The sequence below is a fragment of the Xiphias gladius genome, chromosome 21, assembly GCF_016859285.1.
Source record: "Xiphias gladius isolate SHS-SW01 ecotype Sanya breed wild chromosome 21, ASM1685928v1, whole genome shotgun sequence".
Taxonomy (NCBI): domain Eukaryota; kingdom Metazoa; phylum Chordata; class Actinopteri; order Istiophoriformes; family Xiphiidae; genus Xiphias; species Xiphias gladius.
Window position 1 is genome coordinate 20368413 of NC_053420.1, and position 22639 is coordinate 20391051.

At 39.4% G+C, this 22639-nt stretch overlaps 1 protein-coding gene across 2 annotated transcripts in view; it reads left to right on the forward strand.

The window, feature by feature from the left end:
• The window catches only part of mdfi (MyoD family inhibitor), a 26960-nt gene extending 12744 nt beyond the window's left edge, over window positions 1–14216 (forward strand). Inside the window, exons 3-5 of one of the 2 annotated variants that reach the window (XM_040158581.1) lie at window positions 530–667; window positions 9060–9431; window positions 10397–14216. In XM_040158581.1, coding sequence (XP_040014515.1) covers window positions 530–667; window positions 9060–9431; window positions 10397–10650 — 764 coding nt within the window. In that variant the 3' untranslated portion in view covers window positions 10651–14216. The remainder of the gene's footprint in view (window positions 1–529; window positions 668–9059; window positions 9432–10396) is intronic. The other variant, XM_040158582.1, reaches the window with a different exon arrangement.
• Window positions 14217–22639: the final 8423 nt, after the last annotated feature.

A 22639-nucleotide genomic window follows, 5' to 3' on the forward strand; every position in this document is an offset into this window, starting at 1 on the left:
ATAAAACACCCAGTATTTAATGTATGTATATCATGTGTACGTCCTTTTATGTGTTCATTTTAAATACACATACACATACATCCACTCTCAAACACAGACACACACGCACACACATCCCATGCACACACATAGACCCACACAGATTTCAGGTTTCACAAGCATGCACATAGACCTCTAAACAGTCCCAAGGGGTTGGATTTAACTACTTCCAGATGCAGGTTCAGGACAGAGCACACACCAACACATACAGACAAAATCTTCTGCTTTGTTGAAGTCAGCAGAACTACTATGTTTTAATGAATTAAGTGCTGCTGGATGGGAAATGACATGGGAGGAGATAAGTTTACTACGAGCGAGAAAACGGCTTGCTGCTGATACCTGACAGTGAGAAAGAAAACTGGGAACCTGAACGACCTTCAAAAAAAACGTAACATAAATATAAAACATTGAGGTCTCACCGGCAACTGTGCTAACTTTGTTGTTGTTTTTTTTAACTGTGTATCTAAGTATTTGTGTGTTTGCTTTGCAGATGTGCCACACACCTACACTGAGCCCCTCATATTGAGGTCAAATTGCACCCCAGGAAGGTTGCCAGGGAATGATGGAGACAATTGTAACAGCAGCCTCTCGCACTCGGAGCTTGCAACTCCCAGCAAGAGTATCACATGTAAGTAAATAGCACCCTCACATACACACATTGACACATAGAGACACACATGCAGAGAGACTAGTGAGAGTGTTATTTCCATTACAGATCAACGGTCAGATGAGTCACATTGTCCTGACCTTTAACAAATACATTTGCACACCCTGAAGAAATGGGTCAAGTAATCACACTCACCAACAGAAATATCTACATTGTCAGCTAAGTAGGTTAAGTTTCTGATTTCTGAACAGAAGCAAGTCTGTACCCAAATCTCCACTTGAAACGAGACACCTTTCAACCTCTTTTCCACTTTCTTCTGCTTCTCTGCATCTTATTCTCTGTCTGTTTGTTCTTGTTGAGACTGGGATTGTTAGACTATCACCATGACAACACGAGGTGAGTGTGATTGGCCGTGCGGATTTTGCGTCCATTACTCAGTCTCCTTTAATTCTTTAAGGTTTCACTGAACATCTCTGCATCTGTCAAGTAAAAGTGAATCTCCCCAAAAAGGCTCAGATTTGATCAATAGAGAGCTGAAGTCCTGATGTCACATTAAGGCTAGCTTGTTCCACTAGTCTCTGTAACTCAGTGCAACCTCTCGTTTAGGAATTCTTTCACTGGTCTGTCTGAAAAAGTAAAATGGGGTTCTGGGGTTTACTGACCATATTCTAAAATACTCCAAATGAGTATCCGCTTGTTTTGTATTAGCAGTTGAAATCGCTATTAGAATCTCAATCTTCTCTCGTGTTTTAAACAAAGTTAAAAAACATTTAATTTAGTAGAATTCATAAAAACTACAGCTCCCATCAGTGCAGCAACGTGCATCTTATATATCATCACAACTGTTTCTCCCCCTTATCTCCAACTCCCATCATCCCAGCCACTCAACTGGCTTTGGTCAAGTTTGTCCTGTTAAACTCAGTCCACACTGTCTGGGGCTTGTGGGAAAGGGTGTTTGTTAAAAGCCCTTTAAACAGAAATATACGTTATTTTTGAAAACTTACCATCGCTTTCTAGATAAATAAAGTGAACCACTGAACATACAGTTGAGCATGTGTTTGTTGTAATTTTGGATAAGGTTTTCTTACTTTTGTAACAGAACCCAGAATTTCTGCTTTCACTTGAGCTCACCATATGATGTCAGTGTTTATTCCAACTGTGGAACTAGACTAGAACTTCACCAGTCCACCCTAACATTGGTTCTCACTGCTGTAACATAAAATAGCTTGTTGACATTGGCTCTGGAGTGAGACAATTGCAGGTGGAAAGATGAATGTGTCTCATATTGTGTGTATTCTATTTACACTCAGCTATTCAAGTCTAAACTACTTCCCAAAATCTCCAGCTGTGCCATCATTACACTCCCCAGCGGGTGTATCAGCACCTCTCGACCTCAATGTGCTGGTTAGGAGCATCACAACACTTGAAATTTCTCCTTCCAGAGTTATTTCACCAACCGCCACGACCCATTTCCCTCCCTCACGTTACTAGTCCAGTGGCTAGGTGTCAGCCTGAGAGAGTATCTCTTTCGCTCTCCTTGATGTACGGGCGCTCCGACCCTCTTTATCAAAGCCGAAGTATGCTCTGTCATTACCCCACCACATATATATTTCTTGCTTTCATTCCAGTTTGAAATAATTAGAATCTCAACCTAATTATTAAACTAATTCGATTATGTTATTTATTTACTTAGAATACCAAGCTCCACGATAATAACACCCACAAAACTCTAGCTTCGTTGTCTCAATGCTCGGGCACTAACCCAAAAGCACTGTAAAAATTTAGTGCTCTAATCTAACTGCTCTAAAGCTAAATCTGTCTTGCCTGTCATTCAAAGGAAAAAGGAAGGATGGTGTATGTGAAGGAGTGATAAATGAAAGGCGGAGTTGAGGGGGGAGAAGAAAGTTGAGTAGACTGACATATGAGCATGTGTTAGAAAACTTAGAGTGTATTTTCCTGAAATCCAGGGCCAGCCATGGGTGACATGCACAAACAAACAATCCTGCCCCCTCATAATAGCTTGTTTGCGGTACCCGAAAAAATAAGCAGTTCAGTCAGGAATCTGATAAATTGGTGAACGCAGTGTTTTGAGCTGAGTGGGTGTGTGAATTGTCTGTTGTCTCCATCTATGTTTTTGCCTCTACCTGTCCTGCCTGCTGTGTCTGTCTATTTCTGGCTAGACGGCTGAGAGGTTTGGGTCTGATTTTCTTTCTGCCTCTCTCTCTCTCTCTCTCTCTCTCTGTCTCAACTTTAGTTTACATCCCAATAAAATCTATGAAACCCACCAGCTCCATATGCTGTGCAGGAAGGGTTATGCAACTACAGTAGGCTTGGACAAAATGTACCGTCACCCACACCAATCCTCACTGGCTTTCCATTTGACTTCATGTACCTCCTCCCTTCCTCCATAGCTTCCTCCCTCTACAACTTACACAATCACACACGTGTTCACGGGACTTGAACGACAAATTAAAAGTGCTAAATTCTTAACTTTATCCCTCTCTCAGGTTAGCACAGACAGCTTATGCCTGTTTGTCTGCTTAATTATACGTCTATCTCTTTGACTCCAGAATCTGTCTATGTTGTTTTTGTCAGTGTGAGTTGGCTTGTGTGTCTTGTGAGTGCCTCATGAGAGACGATCAAGCCTCAGTGCAGTTTATTACAGCCTGTGTCATCTGCAACCGATCAATCAATCCTCATCTGTTTCTCTGGCTTTATAATGAGTGTGAAGACTTGTTACGAAATAGCTGTGACTCAGGGCTGCGGTGAGGTCATGGTTGTGTGACAGATGGGAATGTGTGTGAGAAGTGTTTGTGAGTGAGAGGATGAGGAAACAGAAGCTAAAGCAGAAAATTCCTCAGCCCATAAGTTCTGTCTCGCAGTGATGACATCAGAGCTGTAGTATGTTTCTGGCCCTGGGCCTATGACAAGCTGTCTGAGAACAATGTGCAGAGAGACCTGTTACTGTCTGTTGAGTTGAACACACACACTAGCACACACTCCCTCTCAGTGATGTCATGACCACAACGTTGTCTTTGACGTCACAGTCACAGCAGGATACACATGTTTGCAGATGTTTAACTGCTTAAACTTTTTTGCACTCAAGAGGAAACAATGACGGATGCAATTCATCACTGACAGGATTTCCACTTTGTTTATTTTTATCAGTTTGAAGTATTTTCACTGAATGAGATCAACATAAATGAAATAGAAGACAGCCCTTTGTAGGCATGTGCAAATGAGGGCATGAAGGTGTTTGTAAGGGGAAATGCTGAGTGGAGCTGTTTGTTATTATCTTGTCATAAAAGGGGAGGCGTGTGCAATGTTTTGCTACTGGGAAATCTAACAGGACTGTGACATTGCCTTTAATTAGAGATCAGTCGCTGTGCTGAAACTGTTTTCCATCTCTGTTCCTCTGCCTTAATTCTCTCTTTCATTCTCACTTAGTCTTTCTTCTTTCTCCTACTGTCTCCATCTCTTTGTCGCTCGCATTTAAATTCACACACTTTACATTTGCTATTAGTTAGAAAATGTGCACACACACACAGTCATGTGTAGGATGAGGTGGTTGGTTGATGTCTCAGGTCAAGGATTAGAGTTACTGTGTGTCATGTTGTTCCTTTATGTTCATATAGTCCCAGCCCTATTCAGATATTTGCACACTGTTTCCATTCATTTGTTAAGTGAAATTCACAAAAATGAGTCAGAGATGTGGCAAAAAAAAATAAAAAGTGAATTAAGTGTTTTTCCAACAGCTGGGTTGAAGTGAATAAACAGTGTTTCTGAATGTCAAAAAATTTACAAAAAGAAAAAGGGAAGTTTTTTTGGTGGGGGGGGGGCATTTGGCAAGTTTATATTGTTCTTTTTCATCAGCTAATGTCAAATTTCATGTTTTCATGTAAACACAAAAGCAAAGAACTGTGCATTGCAATTAACAAAACAAAAAAAAATACGAAATACAAATGCCCATGCACATCTGTGTTTTTCCTGGTTTAGAAAAGGATCCGTGCAAACATGTGCAGGCATGAATATATCAGCCAACTTGTAATCAGTAAACCCTTTGAGTGCTGAGATAGTTTGATCATATTTAGGCTGTTGTATGTAAATACTCCAGAAATGGATGGGTATATCTTAATAATTTGCAATTCATGCTATTCATTTGATTTAGGATTATGATAGTAAATGATATATGAGTGGTTTAATGTGATGCAACAGTAACCTTGGAACTTTGACAGTGAGACAGAAGCCAACAAGCGACTGGCAAAAATGTGATTGATTGTTCACCTTAAATGTTAAATCATTGCATACGAATTACAGACTAATTCTGTATAATTCAGAGTTGAGCCTACCTAATGTAGAGGCAGAGACTTTGTACTAGTATTTCACACACACATGTACAAAAGCAAACAGGTCTGGCTTGCCCACCAGTTAGCTCACAACCAATATTTCTTATAAAAAATAATAACACCATTTGGTTAATACGCCCGCTAAATGAGGATATTTTTGCTTATTTTCAATTTTGGGTGATTGTTAGCAATCATGATGAGTGATGGAGTTAAAAATTCCCTCAAATATACCCAACTGAGATTTTGTCACTCCACTTTGCTAGAAGTGCAGCTCTCTAGTACACCCTCAGGGGCAAAAACAAGTTCCAACAATTGAATCTCAAAGTCCTTTTAACACAGTAATAATGACAATGAAATCAGACCTGCCTATTGTACTTCTGCCTTTAAATTTATCTGTTGCATAGAGGTGGTTATTGTGAGGATGCATATTATATTGTGTGTTCTGTCAGTAAGCTTTTACATTAGCCTCATATTGGTAGTTAGAAGTGAAATGTGGGACCATTTGCAGGCAACCAGGAATCACAAATAACAAACACACACAATGAACTGAGTAGCACCAACTGGTGCATCTATCAAAATGGTCCACCAAAATGATCAGTTTTATCCATATTACTAGAATCAACTATACTTAGAACAACAAGCAGAATTTTCTTTATTTCATTCTTGCTGATATTGAATTCACAAATACAATATACAAAGGTTTATTTGGTGTAAATACCGTAAGTACAAAAGCAAAGAACTTGTCTGAGTGGAAGCAACAGAAGTCATTTTTAAATTACAGTAATCCGTGAGGAAACTGACAGCCAGTTGCATTAACAACAAAGTCTATGAGCAATGCTACGATAAAAAAGGGTCAAATGGACTTTTATAGCTTGAATGTTGGGATACCATAAGCTTCTTTTTATGTGTGTTTACATGGCTAAGAGTCTTTTTGAATTGAAATTAGAATAAACATTTATTTTTGGCCAAAGTTGAGTCACACTTTGTCTGGCTAACACCTCATTTTGAAGCGGTAGTCTTCAAAATGCTTTCACGTGACGTTTTCAATGTAGTGAGTGGGTGCAACTAAACAAGCCTCATTAACATTGTAGTGTTGGTTGTAGCGCTGTATAGAAGCCAGACATGCGGGAAATCTCATTTAAAACTGTTTTAGATAACATTTTACAACACCGATTTATCATTTTCTCATTTCACAGTTTTAGTGCCTCACACTAAGGCTTTGGGCCACAGTTAAAAACAACCCTAACTATGTAAGAAAAAACCCAGAAGGGAGTCAGTGGGTAACATGTTTCTGGGAGATCTGGGTTGAATTATAGATACTTCAGAAACGTTTGAAGACAAGTTGCGCAAATATTGTGAAACTGAACCATTTTGTGCCATTCAGGCTAAGCCGCCATCATTCTTTCTCTCATCATCAATTGAATACATGGGTTTCCCTATTGATGCATAATTACACTGTGAGAAATCAAAATGTACAGTTTTTTTTTCAATATTTATTTCTGTTCTGTTGTGCTTGGTAACGCACAAAAGCGTTCGTGCATATTTGTGTATAGTTAGTAAAGAGGCAGATTTGTGGGTGAATACAGTAAATCATCCATCCATCCGTATTTTATTACTATTGCTCTGCAACTTCATGACTTTACTCTCCTGTCTATACTTCGACACTTTTAACACTTTAACCTACAAAGACAGACAAACTGCACCAGAGGAGACGGTGGGATAAAGCAGATGGAACACAGACAGACACAGTTCAGTCATTCTGGTGACTCATTCCAGCAGAGGATAAGTAGAGAGAGAGATGAACAGCAGTTCTCTGGTCTGGGAGGGAGGTGTGTAAGTACAGGGTAGCTGAGAGATGCCAGCAGAGGAGGAAGAGGTGGAGGGTGGGTGAATGGGGGGTGTGCTGCTGTATTCAACTGATGGTGACTCACTCATGCTTGCTCACTGGCCAAACACATCTGCATGGACGTACATGTACATACACACATTATACTAGAGATCCCAGGACCCCCAGTCGCCTACACTAATGTCTTAGCGCCACACACGCACGCTCTGCGGTTTCCCAGTCTCATCATGTTAATTCCACAGTCATTTGGCTCTTTATTTGCTTTTATTTTTAACTAGCTTCCACTGCTGAATCACTGTGTTTATGAGTCACACCCATGCATCCTCCTGGTCCAAAAATGCACAGGCAGTAACCCATTTCTTCTACTTTGTTTCTCTCTTTCTCACTCCATTTTTCTCCCTTACTTTCTTGATCTCAGACAAAGGGACCTTGTGTTTTTTCTGTGTGTGTGCATGTGCATGATTGTGTGTCCACACGTGTTCTTGCATGCATATATTTGTGTGTGTGAGTGGGCCTAACCTCAAGCTCTGTTTGGAGACGGTCCTGACTCCCCGTCTCTCTCTCTCTCTTTCTCTCTGTTTCTGTCTGTCTGCCTGCCAGATCCGCCTATATACTTTGTTCACACACACACACACACACACACACACACACACACACACACACACACACACACACACACACACACACCAAAAACTCACAAGAAGAATTTCTCAACAACTCCCAATCCCCTGTAGGACAAATCAAAACTAGAAGGAACACTGAAAAATTTGAACAGCATCCCTGCCCTTTCTCTAATCCCCTTTTTCTCTTACCGACCTACATCCTGGCCAGTTCTGGGTGTTAAAATAAAGTATTGTGCAAAAGGCCTAAAGGGAGCAACCAGACAGAGAGACAGAAAAGGAGAAAGGAAGGACGCAGAATGGGAGGAGATGGAGAGGAAAGAAGAGGAGAAAGAGACATAACACAGGAGAGCAGCACGTATTGACTTTTGACATACTTTAGAGGAGAAAGTATGGCTCGTTCTCACTAGCCCTGCATATGCATGCACGCCTACACACTCTTGTACACACACACACACACACACACACACACACACACACACACACACACACACACACACACACACACACACACACACACAAACACACACACTGGCCCTGCAGCCTGCCAAACATCTGGAGCAAAGTTAGAAAACGCTGAATGAAAGAATCTTTAATAACACTGGATTGGTTGTGTGACCACGGCCATCAGCCAATCAAAACAGGCCTGGTTGGTTTATCTGTCTCCGGACGGTTATCGAACAGACGCGTTTATTGCCAGTTATAGCAGGAGCTCAGGACCACACTCTCTCAGTGCAACTGCGCATGTGCGTATCTGAGAGGTACAGAGTTTCTGCTTTGATTTTCTGTGGATGTGTTGGATTCTATGCGGCCCTGTTAAGTTTCACCACACCTCTCCACACCATATGCTTTCAGGTATAGAAAATATTTAAGGCCTCAATAGGATGGTATTAAATACTACCATAACATATAAAAACCAGGCTTCCATTTTATTCTTCTCTTCAGGGCGTGTGTTTAGTTTGGCAGTAAAGGTGTGCTTTTCTGCCTCCTCCTCTCTAGCAGAGTAATAAGTACTGAGAAGCACTTGGAGATAAAATATACCAAGTGGTATAGAGAGCCAAGATTACTAAACGTGCATGTGCTCAAGTGGTTGTGTTTGTAGATTCTGTATATTGTATCAAAATTGCATTCTTATAAAATCAGGTACTAAAGTGATGGATTTTTCAAGAGACAAAAACTCCTCTCTTCCTGCCCTCACACTCTTTTCATTTATCCTGACTTTTTTTACTGCAGTCTCTTTCTAGTTGTGTAAGAGTCTAGACAAGAACGTTTAGGGGTCAGCTCAGTAAATACATAGCTCTTCTCATGAACTATTGCCTTTGGGTTGGGCTTTGTAAGTGGGCTCAATTTGCCAGGGCCTCCCTTTCCATGGCAGTAGGGGCCTCAGTTGTGCCTGATCAGATGCATTATGCAAGTTGCCGAGCCTGCTCACACACATATACACACACAATATAAAGATTTTAATCCCATTAATATATTTTTTGTAACTGCTTTACATCATCATGTCTCTCATCATGTCTCTCAAAATTTTAAAGGGAAAAATTAAAAATGTTCATTGTCTTCAGCCTGTTGTAAATGAATGTAATTTTGTCCCTCACCAGCTCAACCAGCAGCCAGATCCACGCCCATCCACCACACCCAGCCATGTCGGACACAGCCCAGCAGCCAGCTACGCAACGGAGCCAAGCATCACTCTCACACACACTCCCCTCACACGCACTGTCAGCATCACACGCACACGCCACACACGCATGCACTCCAGTCCATCGGGGTCAGGAACGGGGGCCCTCATGAGCATCCTAAGCTGGGCTCCCTCCCAAGAGGTGGCTCATCCACCTCCTCGTCCTCTTCAGCAGGACCCAAACACACCAAGAAACTGCAGTCCAACCCCTCCATCACGTCCCAGAGCAGCAAGAGGAGCAAGAGCAGCTCCAAAAGCAACAGCTCCCAGATTCCCACAGAGGCACAGGACGGTGAGATATAGACACTGACAGAGAATTTGGGGCAGCAGGAGAGGGAGGGATAGATAGCAAGATTCAACAACAAGTTTTTTTCCACTTGTCTAGTCAGAGTGGAAGATAAGAATTGTACTTTCCCCTGGCATATTTTCTCTGACCAAAAAGCAACAAAAAAAATGAACTCTCAGTTCAGTTCATCAGCTCAGTACTTTTACCCACTCTAAATTTGTAATGTAAATTACATTTATAAACTTTTACAAACTGCAACTGCCTGAACTGAAAATTGATTAATCAAAAACCAAAGGAGAGATTCATCAGGCTAGAAGAAATCTCAATTTATGTCATTCCTTCAATCACTCCTGATGAGCAGTCCACTGTTGCCTGCTTTAAAATTCAGGTTTGATCTACCACCTTTTATCAGGGCTTGAGCATTTGTGTCAACTTTTGTGTTTTTAAAAGTAAGTAGGCTAGATCCAACGCACTCAAACTGAATGGTATTTATCACTTTCAAATCAAGATGACTGTTATATTGAGACATAGGGAGCCTTTTCTTTTTCTTAACTTGAAATAGTAGGCTTAAAAGCACATATTGCCATGGCTTCTTCATGAGTAATTCTGATACTGAGCTCAACAAAAAGGAAAGTGGGTATGTGGTTAAGCAGAGAGGTAAAGATAACAGGCTTGCTACCAAGGGACATGTGTTAAAACCAGGAATTTGTTTTTTTTCTTCCTTCCTATTAAAAACCAAATGTCGTAAGTCAGTGTGCTAATGCGACCTGGACATCGGCAGTCCTTAGCCTCCGGCCTGGCACCGAAGAAAAGTGTTTTCTTGTGAACTAATTAATCAATCATGTCCCATGATTTCTGACCTGTCACACTTACTACAAAGCCAAACTATTTCTGACAAACTCTGTTTCTTTTTTTTTTATTTCGCTTTGCTTTATTGGAATCGTGTTAATATGTGTCTCTTTCCCCTCCAGACTGCTGTGTTCACTGTATTCTGGCCTGCCTCTTTTGTGAGTTCCTAACTCTGTGTAACATCGTGCTGGACTGTGCCACCTGCGGTTCCTGTGCAGGCGATGACTCGTGTTTCTGCTGTTGCTGTGCGTCGGAGGAGTGTGGCGACTGTGACCTGCCCTGTGACATGGACTGTGGCATCATCGACGCCTGCTGTGAGTCCGCAGACTGCCTGGAAATCTGTATGGAGTGCTGCAGCCTTTGCTTCTCCTCCTAAGGCCCCAGCCACCACCACAGGGTGCAAAGTAGATGCCTGCTGCACACTCCCACAAGCCCAGGAACAACTTCGATAAGCGTCTTATTGGACCTGAGAAGCCCTACACCCAGTCTTTGTTGCCTGGGCTCTGTGGTTCACACTATATTGGCTGGCCTAATTGGCCCCACAATATGTCCAATGTTTCTTACAGGGTTTGCCAAGCAAAAGATGTGATCTAATGCTGAGAGTAGTCATGGGTGAACTCTACCTTCCTTTATTGATCAAATGGTGGGGCAGTAACTTCCCCTGCTTTGTCTTTGCTGTTGGTCCATTGCTACACAGCTGGGTGTATGGTTGAGAGTGAGTTCCAGCTGTGGTCCATGAGAGTTTGCCAGGCTGTGCAGCCTCTGGACCCTCACTGAACAAGCTATTATTACAATGGAGCCCCTTGTGCTGTCTGAATGACTGAAGTTCTCCAAGCATGAAAAATGACCTCCAAAGGCAAATGAGAAAATGGCTCCATTTAACCGGATTTTAGTGTTTCTGTAGATAAGAGCAGCAGTATAATGGAAAAATGGACGCTCAGATCTCAGTAGAAAAGTAGTCTGTCCTCCTGTCCTTGGCAAGGTTAAAGTCTTCCAGTTTGATTGCCTACAGTGCCCTTTGCGACACACAGTCCAAGTGGCGGATGTTGAATTCACCGCTGTCGTCATCCTTGCTGCAATGTGCAAATTAGAGAAAACATTAATGGTGGCTTGTGGCAATATTACAGAGTTTTTTTTTGTTAATATGCATCTCACTTAAAGGACTTATTTAGAAAAGAATCATGAAATCGTTATGCATCAGCCTGGAGATGGGTCCCATTAAATGAGTACTGTACGTAATGGTGATCACAGAGCGCATGGTTGATAGCATCTGCAATGGACATATTCTCTACACTAACATGTGAAGGGAGAGAGTTTTTAATCAAAAGTCTCTCCTCGTTTAATGTTTCACATCTTGTTTACTTTTACATTTTTTTGAGGGGCTTTGACTGTATTCCGTGAATTCTTCCTCATCTGATTGGTCAGAGCTGTTAAAGGGCTGGTAGAGGATTGGAAGGCATCATCTCCTTTTTAATACATTTCATTTTCCTTTGTCATTCTTGCTATGTGAAAAAATGGCCTTGGCTTAGTTTAAGGCCTGAATTTTCAAGTAAATTCCTCGCCTTTACCAAATCTCTATTAATCCTTGTATTGTAGATTTTAGTTAAGATATTTGCATTTCTCCTGTAATGTGAAAATTACATTTCTGTGTTATCGGGTTTTGCCGGACTCTCCGTAAAGCAGACATTGCTCAACATCTAATTTAATTCCTTGAGTGAAAATCTCACAACATTATGCTAAGTTAGATCCATATGCTCGTAGTATGAATGGTACGCTTTTGATAACAGGCCCACACTCTCATATGCTCAGATGCATACCTTCTCCAACCCAATACCTCTTGAGATGTCACCTAGATCTGTTGTGCATTTAAAATGACTTGATACAAATCTCTCCTTTCTGATCAAATACTGTGCAATCCTTTTTTCTTGGAATTACCAAAGAGTTTTTATTCTAACTGGACCTTAGTTTCTAGACCTAAAATTACTTGTACATAGAAGGGTTTTTGCTATGCTAATATGGCTGCGGTTGATTAAACCCTATTTTAAGGGCTGAAATCTAACACTGTTGATGATGAATATACACTACGGATGCCATCAACCTGATAACACAGAAGCAGAATATGCAAGTTTTGGGAATTCAGCTAATGCAACTTGACAAGATAATATGACTCCTCATGTTTGTTCATATCAGATTGGATATGTTTCATATTTTGGGACTCAACTGAGAAAAAATCCTGGAAAGCCCTGGAAAACAATGCAATTTATTACAGTACAGAGAAATTTATGAAGGGAGAACTGGATTATATACAGTTACGTATAGAAATTACAACAATGTCACTTTGTTTGATTTACAAGATATTCAAAGTGCAGATTCTGATGATCATGCTTAATCTAGGGACATGCTTCTGTCACCAGACCAACTTTGTCAAAAAAAAAGGATAGGAGTGCATTGTGATAAATATCTGGGGCAAGTGGAAGGTTAATCCATTTGAGTTTGAAACCAAAATACAAACTGCTTCCTTAACAACACTGGTTTGTTAACAACAGTCATTACAAATAATAGAAACAGTTTCGTACCACTGGAATGCAGTTTTTATATGTACATAGCTACACAGCCAAAAGCTAATGTTACCATAACTTGTGTCCACTTTTGATAATAGCATGGCTACAGTCTGTTAGACTGTTAAAATAAGTAGTTCACCTTGCGATCATGCAAGCAACAGTGTGAATACATATTGTCATATGTTTCCTTCATTTTATTGCTCAAATAAATTTTATTGCTAAAATAATAGGTTCACTTTTTTTAACCCAACCCAGTTGACATGTTGTTTCCTATCATTTATGACCTCACGCTGGCTCAAGTTTTAAGATTCTTACCTCTCTGCTGCAGCTTCTCACTGGGCTCAAACACAGTCCAAAGGAGCAATATTTGAGACCTTCAAAATCCAGTTTGCGTAAACGAGAAGGTTACAGAGAGGCTTATCTGTGGTCTCAAACCTTGGTTTCTATTATACTGAATTGATTTTAGTTTTGCTCAAATTCCTGCTGTAGCTGGAAAAATACAGTCAACAAAACCAACCTGTAATCGAAAGCATGACTTTGCAACTCTCTTTTAGCAGTAGATCATTTAAACATGTCTGGCCCTCTTTTGAGGTTCCTGTTTTCCAAAAGTAGCTTCCCCAATTTTTTTTTTTAAAGAGGTTAAAATTCTCCTTTTGGACTATGAAGAACAGTGAGAATGTGCAGCAAAGTGGTAAGTTTGTCAATACTAAAGCTAGGTTGTGCTATGCAACATAAATCATGTGAAACAACATTTTAATAAGGTCTGGGTTGAAAAACAGTGAACACATCATTTAAATTTAATTTAATGCTGTTGGAATAATTTTTTTATGATTTAGTTATTAAATATTACTTTATGTCTACACCAAGAACTGCTTCACAACTTGTGGAGAACAGAGGCAGTCTGGAGGCATAGAAATTGGTGATTGGTTGGTCTGGAGATGGAGAACACTGTCTACACATAGAAAGTCCCCAAATGAGCACTGGTCTTGCACCGAGATCATTCCTTGGATTTTAGAGATGATTTGGAGACGTGGATTTGATGTTGGGTTTCCACAAGACAGGCCATCATTTCATTTCCAGATAGGCCCGGTGTATTCAGTCAAGCTATCACAGCAATATTGGAAGGAAACACAAGTTTTATCAGTAATCAGTATTATCAGTATTTTTGTTAGAATTACCTTGACCACAGAAATTTCTAACTGTTAACATTTATAGATTTATTATCTTATTACAAGATGAAACTTGGATTTTGATTTAAAGGGCTGGCCACCTCTGCTAGTATTCTGAAAGTTAGCCTAGTCCAGCTGAATTGTTACTAGACTGTAGTCCACTATAATGTCATTTTGTTTACACTACCCCCATTTAATGTCAATTTGAACTGCAGTCCTGGAAGTCACATTAAAATCTGTTTAATACTGAATAAACAATGTGAACTCCAGACTTCATGTATCATTCTTTCTTTATTTTCACACAGGCTCCAAGCTTATTACATTATGGCCTTATTACATTATGGTCATATAAATAAATAAATACTGTTGTTCTGTAGTCTAGTCTATAACAAAAGCTATCTACGCAGTAGTCCTATGAAGTGAATCTAATGACAACATAGCATTGCTTATTCATCACCTGGACAGGGTAAAATTATTGAAATTTCAAGATGCAGCTTAAAGTATATTTAAAAATTTGACCTCCCAACATGTGTTGTCTGGCACACTTGCATAACTCTTAAGATTATCTGGAAAGCTAAATATGTCCACTACAAACATGGAGAGAATACACTGTATCTGAAAAGCAGTAAAGAATCACCACACATCATCGCTTTCTTCTCAAATTCATCTTACTTTCTTTGTTTTCTCTGGGCAGAAATTTAAATTTACTTACAGTTCCAGTGGTGAGCTGGAGAGATCAGTTTTCATGGCTGATTTTTACTTGTCCTTTCCTTACCCCCATATATTACAGCTGTCTCGTAATTGATTTACTAGTGGATAAAATTTCTTTAACTATAGAAGAGACTCATTCAACTCTCATGCATAAATTAACTTTTCAATTCGTAAATAGTCAAGTAAGCAAACTCTATCCAGCACTAGTCTTTCTAAGTTTTATCAAATATACTCTGCACAAACTGTGTGATTGTATTTTATTATTAGTCTTGTCGTATCTTATAAAACAGTCATACCTAACCAGTGGTACTTGTATTATTATTATCATGTATTGTCATGCTGAAATTTAGTTTATTCACCAGGTACCACAGGCTTACTGCACAGTGCTTACTTCCACAAAAATGTGTTAACTTTAACACAACCACATGTTGGATTTAGGGTGCAAGATAACTCAGCAAGCGAATAGAGAAGTTTAAATAAATAGTTAAAATAATGAGTAAAAAGTTTAAATGCTTAGCTAAATGCAGGTATTTGAAATAGTTAGCAAAATGTAGGCTAATTGAAAAAGTTGAGATAAATAACCATTAGCCATGGACACTGGTTTAAATAGTTAGCTAGCTAAAAGACATGGAATAAACTGTTGAAGTAATCCAATAGTAATGAAAACAGCTGAAAAGTTAGCTAAAAGCAGTGGATGAAAATTTTACAAATAGTTAACTAATTGTAATGGATAGGCATTCGAAATATTTAGCTAATAGTATTTGATAAACAGTTAAAATAATTACATGAGAATAATGGTTAACATCAAACAGTTGCAATAATTAGCTAAAAAATAATGGATAAAAAAGTGAAATAGTTAGCTAAGTCATGGATAAACATTTCAAATTAGCTAACAGGAGGCTAATGGATAAACTGTTGTTATAATTAGCTAAAAGTAATGGATAAACAGTTGAAATACCTAACTAAAAGTCATGGATTAGCAGGTGAAAAAGCAATTTCAAAAAAGCAATGAATAAACATTTTAAAAATAGTTAGCTTAAAGTAATGGATAAACTTGCCACTCCAACTGGTAACTTAGTAGTATGAATGCAGACTTGACCAAAACAACAGATACATTGACAGCTCAATTGTATGAAAGAAATATTTTTACAATATCCATTACAATTTAAAGCAATAAATAACATCTATCATCCCTTCAAAAGAACATAATTGGAATGTGAGAGATGTGTATAGGGCTGTGGGGGTGCATCAGGAAAAAAAGTTTGGGAACAATTGGTAGGCTACCCTATAAAACTAAACAACATAAAATTAATCACAGAATGAGGAAAAAAGCAGTGTGTATGTTCAATATGTTCAGTGTTTAATAAAATGACCGTGTGGTAGAAGCAGTGGACCTACAGTATATTAGGGCAATTTTCTCCCATTTTTAACAGTGCTGTTGCTCATCTTTTCCCTGCTGTTTTATTATTTTTCCATTAATATAGCTACTGTTATAATCATCTTTAACATCCGCAGACATCCCCCATATCTAACCCCATCAGTTAGGCTGTCTCTGAGCTAAGAGGAGCAGAGAGAAAACAGCGGGGAAAAGGAGAAAACAGCAACAACTGGGCTCATGCAGAACAGAGCCCTTTAATGTGTTTTTTTAAAGGCTTGCCAAAGTCGTTCAATAGGAATGTGTGTTCAGGCCAATACATCAATGTGTGGAGAAATGCAGGGGACTTTTACTGTTTAAGATTTTCTTCTTCTTCAGCCTTTATCTTTCCTCTCCCTTAATTTTTATTCTGCATTTTATCTTTACAGCAGTTTTGTCTCATGAAAACAATTCCCGCTTTCAGTATTTGTGTGTGTGCTTACTTTTGTGTGTATGTGCGTGCTGTCCATTGGGTGAGAAATGTTAGCCAGTCTCTGTTTCTTGTAGACTGTGTGTAGAGTTCACTGATAAGAGGATCAGATTTTGGCCTCAAGGCAAGTGCCTGTAAAGGGGTCAGCTACTGTATGTTTGTGTTTGTGTGCATTCATGCATCTAGATGTCTGTGTGTGAGAGAGAGAAGGAAAAAGTGTGTATGAGGGAGGCAATTTAAATGACTCAGGTTAGACAGAGAGCCAATTCAAGCCCCTCAGTGGGAGTAGAGGCACAGAGGACATCTCTGGACATCTGCAACTGTTTTGCAGGAAGCCATGTTACAGTTGACCCTCATTTCCTTTTCCTTGTACACACACGTGCACACAAAAACACATGCACAAACTCAACAAATCAAAAATGATACACACCCCCTCCAGAGCATGCACAAAGCAGGCACAGGGGACAAGTGGCTATTGAATATTAACCATGAAATTACAAAGACTGCATTCTAATGGAGGTGATGAGGTCAGAAGCCGGGATGGAAATCATAAATTAATACCCCTGACATGACAAGCCACTCGCCCTTGGCTCCCACCAAACACAGCTCTCCCCTCCTCCACTGAAGTCACAAAGACACCAAGAAAAGGAAATACTCAATTTATTATTAATACTGGGTCAAAGGAATGCCACAACAGACACAGAACTCATACAATATGTCTGATACTTTTCTGATGTGACTATTTTATGAGAGGACTACCATATAACCTTCATGTCCAGCTACATCTATAGGGGTTATTCTTAGTTTTCTTAAGGGACCTCTATTACAATGTCAACTATTTTGCATCCTTTGTAATCCATTCAAATCTGTGCTTTTCATCAGTGCTTTGGCAACATACTTTGTGACAATTCTGACACAGAGAAAAGAACACTACATTCTATTGGAGGCTTGAATATGAATCTACCTTTTTCTTTCACCTAGCGGCTCTCAAATAATGGCCTTCAGATTAACTCATTTGCACTCACCTACACATGAAACTCATGAAAGCCCATTTCCTTTGTCTAAATGTTGGAGTCATGCAACCCAAATTCATATTTAGACACGTGTTAGGTTGGTTCTCACTCATCATACTTAAATGATGCACTGACTATTTGCTTGATTGATTTTTTTTTTTGTCATGCACATGCACAAGTGCCCAGCCCACATGAGCTCATAACACACAAAATAACAGAGGTGAAACAACCCTGTCACAAAAAATAATGAATTATTACACACATCTCTACATTGTGAATGTTCTTCCTTCCTACAACACATTTCAAGTGCTTGAAAATCACCCCCCCCAAAAAAAAATTTGCAAAGAAGTAGGGCATTTTTCTGATGTGAACAGTTCTTAAGGAGCATTGAAGAATAGAATAGATTTTGTTTTGAGCTTTATCAAAACGACATGGCAAAACCTTTTCTCTCAGGGATACCTTTACCTGTTTCTGTGGCTCATGTGCCTGCAACAGTTATGCACATAGAGTTCTTTGAAAGATGGTTACATTTTGATGAATATATATGGTTTAACATTATTGTTTTTATTACAATATTTATGCAGTTTAGGTCTGCACCATACATCAAAAGATCGTCTTTACACACTTTAAGACTGAAGCACCAAACACAACCTGGATTCACAATCAGAGTCATTTACACAGGTTTCACATATAGAGACACAACATATTCCAGCTCCTATTCTGTAATAACATTTATTCGTATGACACCTCAGCGCTTTCACTGTCGCATTCACCATCAACTTTTGGCTCACATGTATACAGTATGTGTGGGACTTAACCACAGTTATTTTAATGGGACTTTGGTTAGAGTGCAGGCCATAACCTAACTGGCCATTAATAAATACAAAAGTAGACTGAGCTGTAGTCCAGAACTCCTACTAGGTATTGAATATCCCCTCTAAAAGAAGCATTTTTTAGATCAAGTCAAACAACATTGCTGTGAAATCCGCTTAACTCTTCAAGGATAGGATTCTAATGCTGTTCTTTTAATCACCATATGTTGAATAAAGTCATAAATGGTCACTTGGTAATTGCACAAAGCACCCTGTGACATCCTCCTAGATTCACAGACAGATAGACTGAAAGTGCCAGTAAATAACTCTGGATAAGAAGTAGAAAAAAATAATTCCACTTCTGGCTGTAAATCAGAGAGAGGAGAGCTCTACTGGGGCAGCTGTGTGAGTCAGTGGAAGTAGTGCCAGTAAGTCCCTACAAAGAAACATCTTTTCTTCCTACATGAGAGTGAGAGGGGATGGAGGGGGGGCAGAGACACAGAAAAAAAAAAGAAAGCGCGTTACTTTAGCATCACCATGTACTATATACTGTAACTTTTGGTAGTTGTAGCGATTAACTGGTGGTAAGATAATATCTTAAGCTGTACCCTACCGAAACAGAGAAAAAAAACGTTATAGTATGATTTAAAGTCAATAAAATACTAATTCAAAAACAAGTCTAGAGCAACAAATGTACTTCATTTGAAGGCATATAACCATCTTTCATAAAATGGCACACTGTGTTCATTAGATGCTGATTACATGTTCTCCTCTTTAACACTGCACAGTAGTGTTTTACAACAAGTTGAACTGAACCAAAATCATGGCAAACAGACAAGTTTGGATCAGCAACAAAAATGTGTGTGTACTGTATCGAGTTACTGCCGCTGAAGGATTTCTAAGGGAACCACAACCCAGTGGGTTTCAACTGAATACACATTCACACACATGCACACTCATACAAACACATATGCACACAGAGCTGGCAGGATTGAGAAATTTGTTTCTGCCTCGGTCTCACGGAACCATCAGCAGCAGCATAGAGAGTGGGCATAACACAGCCTGGGTGGAGGATAGATGACCATTTGCATGTGTGAGCCTTAAAAAGTATCCCAGGCCATCTGATATGTGTTTTGACGTAAGTTAGTGTGTGAGAGAAGAGACAAGGGAATGCTTTCTAAAGCAGCTAAAATGCTGCCTAAGTAAAAATGCTGTAAAAGGGAGGAATTGTGCTAAGCGACTCCTTATAGGACAGAAACACAATAGCCCCTGACTCCCAATATGTACTTGGAGTGATGTTCTCATTACAAAAGTCTATGTCTGGTCATGATACAAACCTGCCCCTTTACTTCATCCCTGGTCTGTTGAACAATAACCATCTATCTTCTTTATATGACAATGACAGATAGATTAATCTAGTGAGCTAGATCCCTCTGCTGTGAGAGCATCCATTAGATAATGAATCACTGATGGATCACCTGGGAGATCTCACTGTGAGAGAGAGTAAAGTAATTTGGTTGAATGGCTATGCATACCTGTAGTGCAGTAGGCATTACCTGATCAATCTGAAATGCTGACCTGGGGTCAGTTTGGTCATTTCCCTGCAGAAGTTGAGGCTATGACTACCCAAGCTTTATTTGCTCCTGTTTCAGTGTGTCAAATGAAATGAAAAAACAAATAGAAGAATGATTGTTCTGCATTTAACCATACCAAGTAACAGTCAACAAATATTATCACCACTGCGTTTTGGGAAAGCAGGCCATGACATGTTGAATGAAAGAGACTGCAGAGTGCAGGGCAGGGATGATGTACAGGATTTGGGGTAAAAATCCATTCCCACTCCACCGGCCACAACCACTCGTGCAAATTTTAACCACAACCGTAACTTTACCCTGGCTTATACTTGAAGGCGAGTTTAAAGCAAATGCAGAAGTTAGGGATCATTAAAATGCTTTATCCATCCCAGCTGCTCTTGAATTCAGCATAAAGGGAGAGAAAGGCGAACAATAAAACGGGAGAAATTGAAAGATGGGGAAGATATAGGTCCTAACTGAATACATAATGAATGCCATGTTAGCAAACACACACGCGCACACACACATTAGCTCCATCTAGGTGTTGGCACTCTCTCTCTCTCTCTCTCTCTCTCTCTCTCTCTCTGTCTCGCTTTCTCAGAGCAGAGCTCCTGTGTCAGACAGGGGAGGTGCATACAGAGCAGGCACTGCCACTTAAGAGTTGGCTTTCATCTGTGTGGCTGGTGGATGCCAGATACACAATGCTGGCACAACGACAATAAAGCACTGCCTAAATGCTGGCTCTCCATTAGCTAGCAGTATTCCTTCTGTTTGGCTCCTACTTCAAGTCTTTTTTGGCCTGATGGCTCACCAAAAGGCCTTGTAAAAACAGTAAAACTCATGCAACTGACATCATGTATTTTAATAATGAATAATTTCTCAGTTTCTTTACACATTCAACCAAATAGCTTAGTGATACTACCAAATCTGCCAAATACCAGAGTGACAGGGGGAAGTTGTTTGAGGACTATCATATATGTTTACTATATGCCCTGGAGGGAATAAAATGCTGTGGGAAAAAACTGATGCTATACAAGAGAGAAGAAACTAGAAGAAACTAAAGAAGATGGGTTTGAATTTTACAAAAACAGGGTTTTCCCTATTTTCAATAGTGAATAGGCTAATCCATTAAGGATGCTTTGATCATGGGCAGCATTTTTGATTGTGCCCCACAGCCCTAGCTGGTTAGTCTCAGCGGGTTCAGCTCTCATGACTAAGTGTACCTTAGACGGCCCCTTTTTAATACAATGTCAGCAATGTCAGTGAGATTTTGGATCTAATTTGCAGACCCAGTGATACTGTATGAAAGTCAAGTGAAAGGTTTCTCATTTAAATGACCCAAATAATTCCAAAGAGCCATTTGCAAAAAGCAATTGTAGCAAAGGATAAGTTGTAATATTTTTCTTATTGTCAACAAATCCCACGTAAAGACCAACCAACAACGTGCTTGTCCATCTTTCAATACTTTTCAAATTTCCCACCCTGTCTGTGCTTCTCAGCCCCAAGCTCATTTGTTTAAAATGGGGACATAAACCTTTAAAAATTAAAAAATATATAGCTTAATTTAAAAAACAGTAACAATATGAACAGAGTATATTGACTGATAAACTAGAGGGCCAGTGGTATTCAATGTAACAAAGGACCATGTCACCCCAGTGTAACTATGTGGGTCACTGATGTGCTTTTAATAGTTTTTGGATAACAATATAAGCCTATGACTCTGACTACACAGACAGTGCTCAGTAGGATCAATTAATTGTTTTGTTTCAGTCTTTCGATGTGATTTGTTGACAATAAGAGAAACAGCAACATATACAAAAAAGTAAAAAATATTTAAATTTATCTATATGTATTGATTTTGTGTGTAACTTTCATTTAAGGTATGCAGTCTGAAAACCATGAAATGAACTCTCAGTGCCTCAAACTAATAATTTCTTTCCCTCTGCCATGTTAATTTTTGTTCTTAATACATTATTGTATAATCATGAGATAAAATTACCTTTAATGAAACAGTCAACCCCTAAGATTAGTAACTGATGGAGGAACAGGGATGCTCCATCTAATAAAGGGATGAATGGGGTGAATGGACAAAGTGATGAATGGAAAACATGAAAAGATAAAAAGGAATGGCTGGTACTACAAATGTACTAACAGGAAGAGAATAAGAGCTGAGGTGATAAAAACTAAAGAAGATGGGTTTGAATTTTACAAAAACAGGGTTTTCCCTATTTTCAATAGTGAATAGGCTAATCCATTAAGGATGCTTTGATCATGGGCAGCATTTTTGATTGTGCCCCACAGCCCTAGCTGGTTAGTCTCAGCGGGTTCAGCTCTCATGACTAAGTGTACCTTAGACGGCCCCTTTTTAATACAATGTCAGCAATGTCAGTGAGATTTTGGATCTAATTTGCAGACCCAGTGATACTGTATGAAAGTCAAGTGAAAGGTTTCTCATTTAAATGACCCAAATAATTCCAAAGAGCCATTTGCAAAAAGCAATTGTAGCAAAGGATAAGTTGTAATATTTTTCTTATTGTCAACAAATCCCACGTAAAGACCAACCAACAATGTGCTTGTCCATCTTTCAATACTTTTCAAATTTCCCACCCTGTCTGTGCTTCTCAGCCCCAAGCTCATTTGTTTAAAATGGGGACATAAACCTTTAAAAATTAAAAAATATA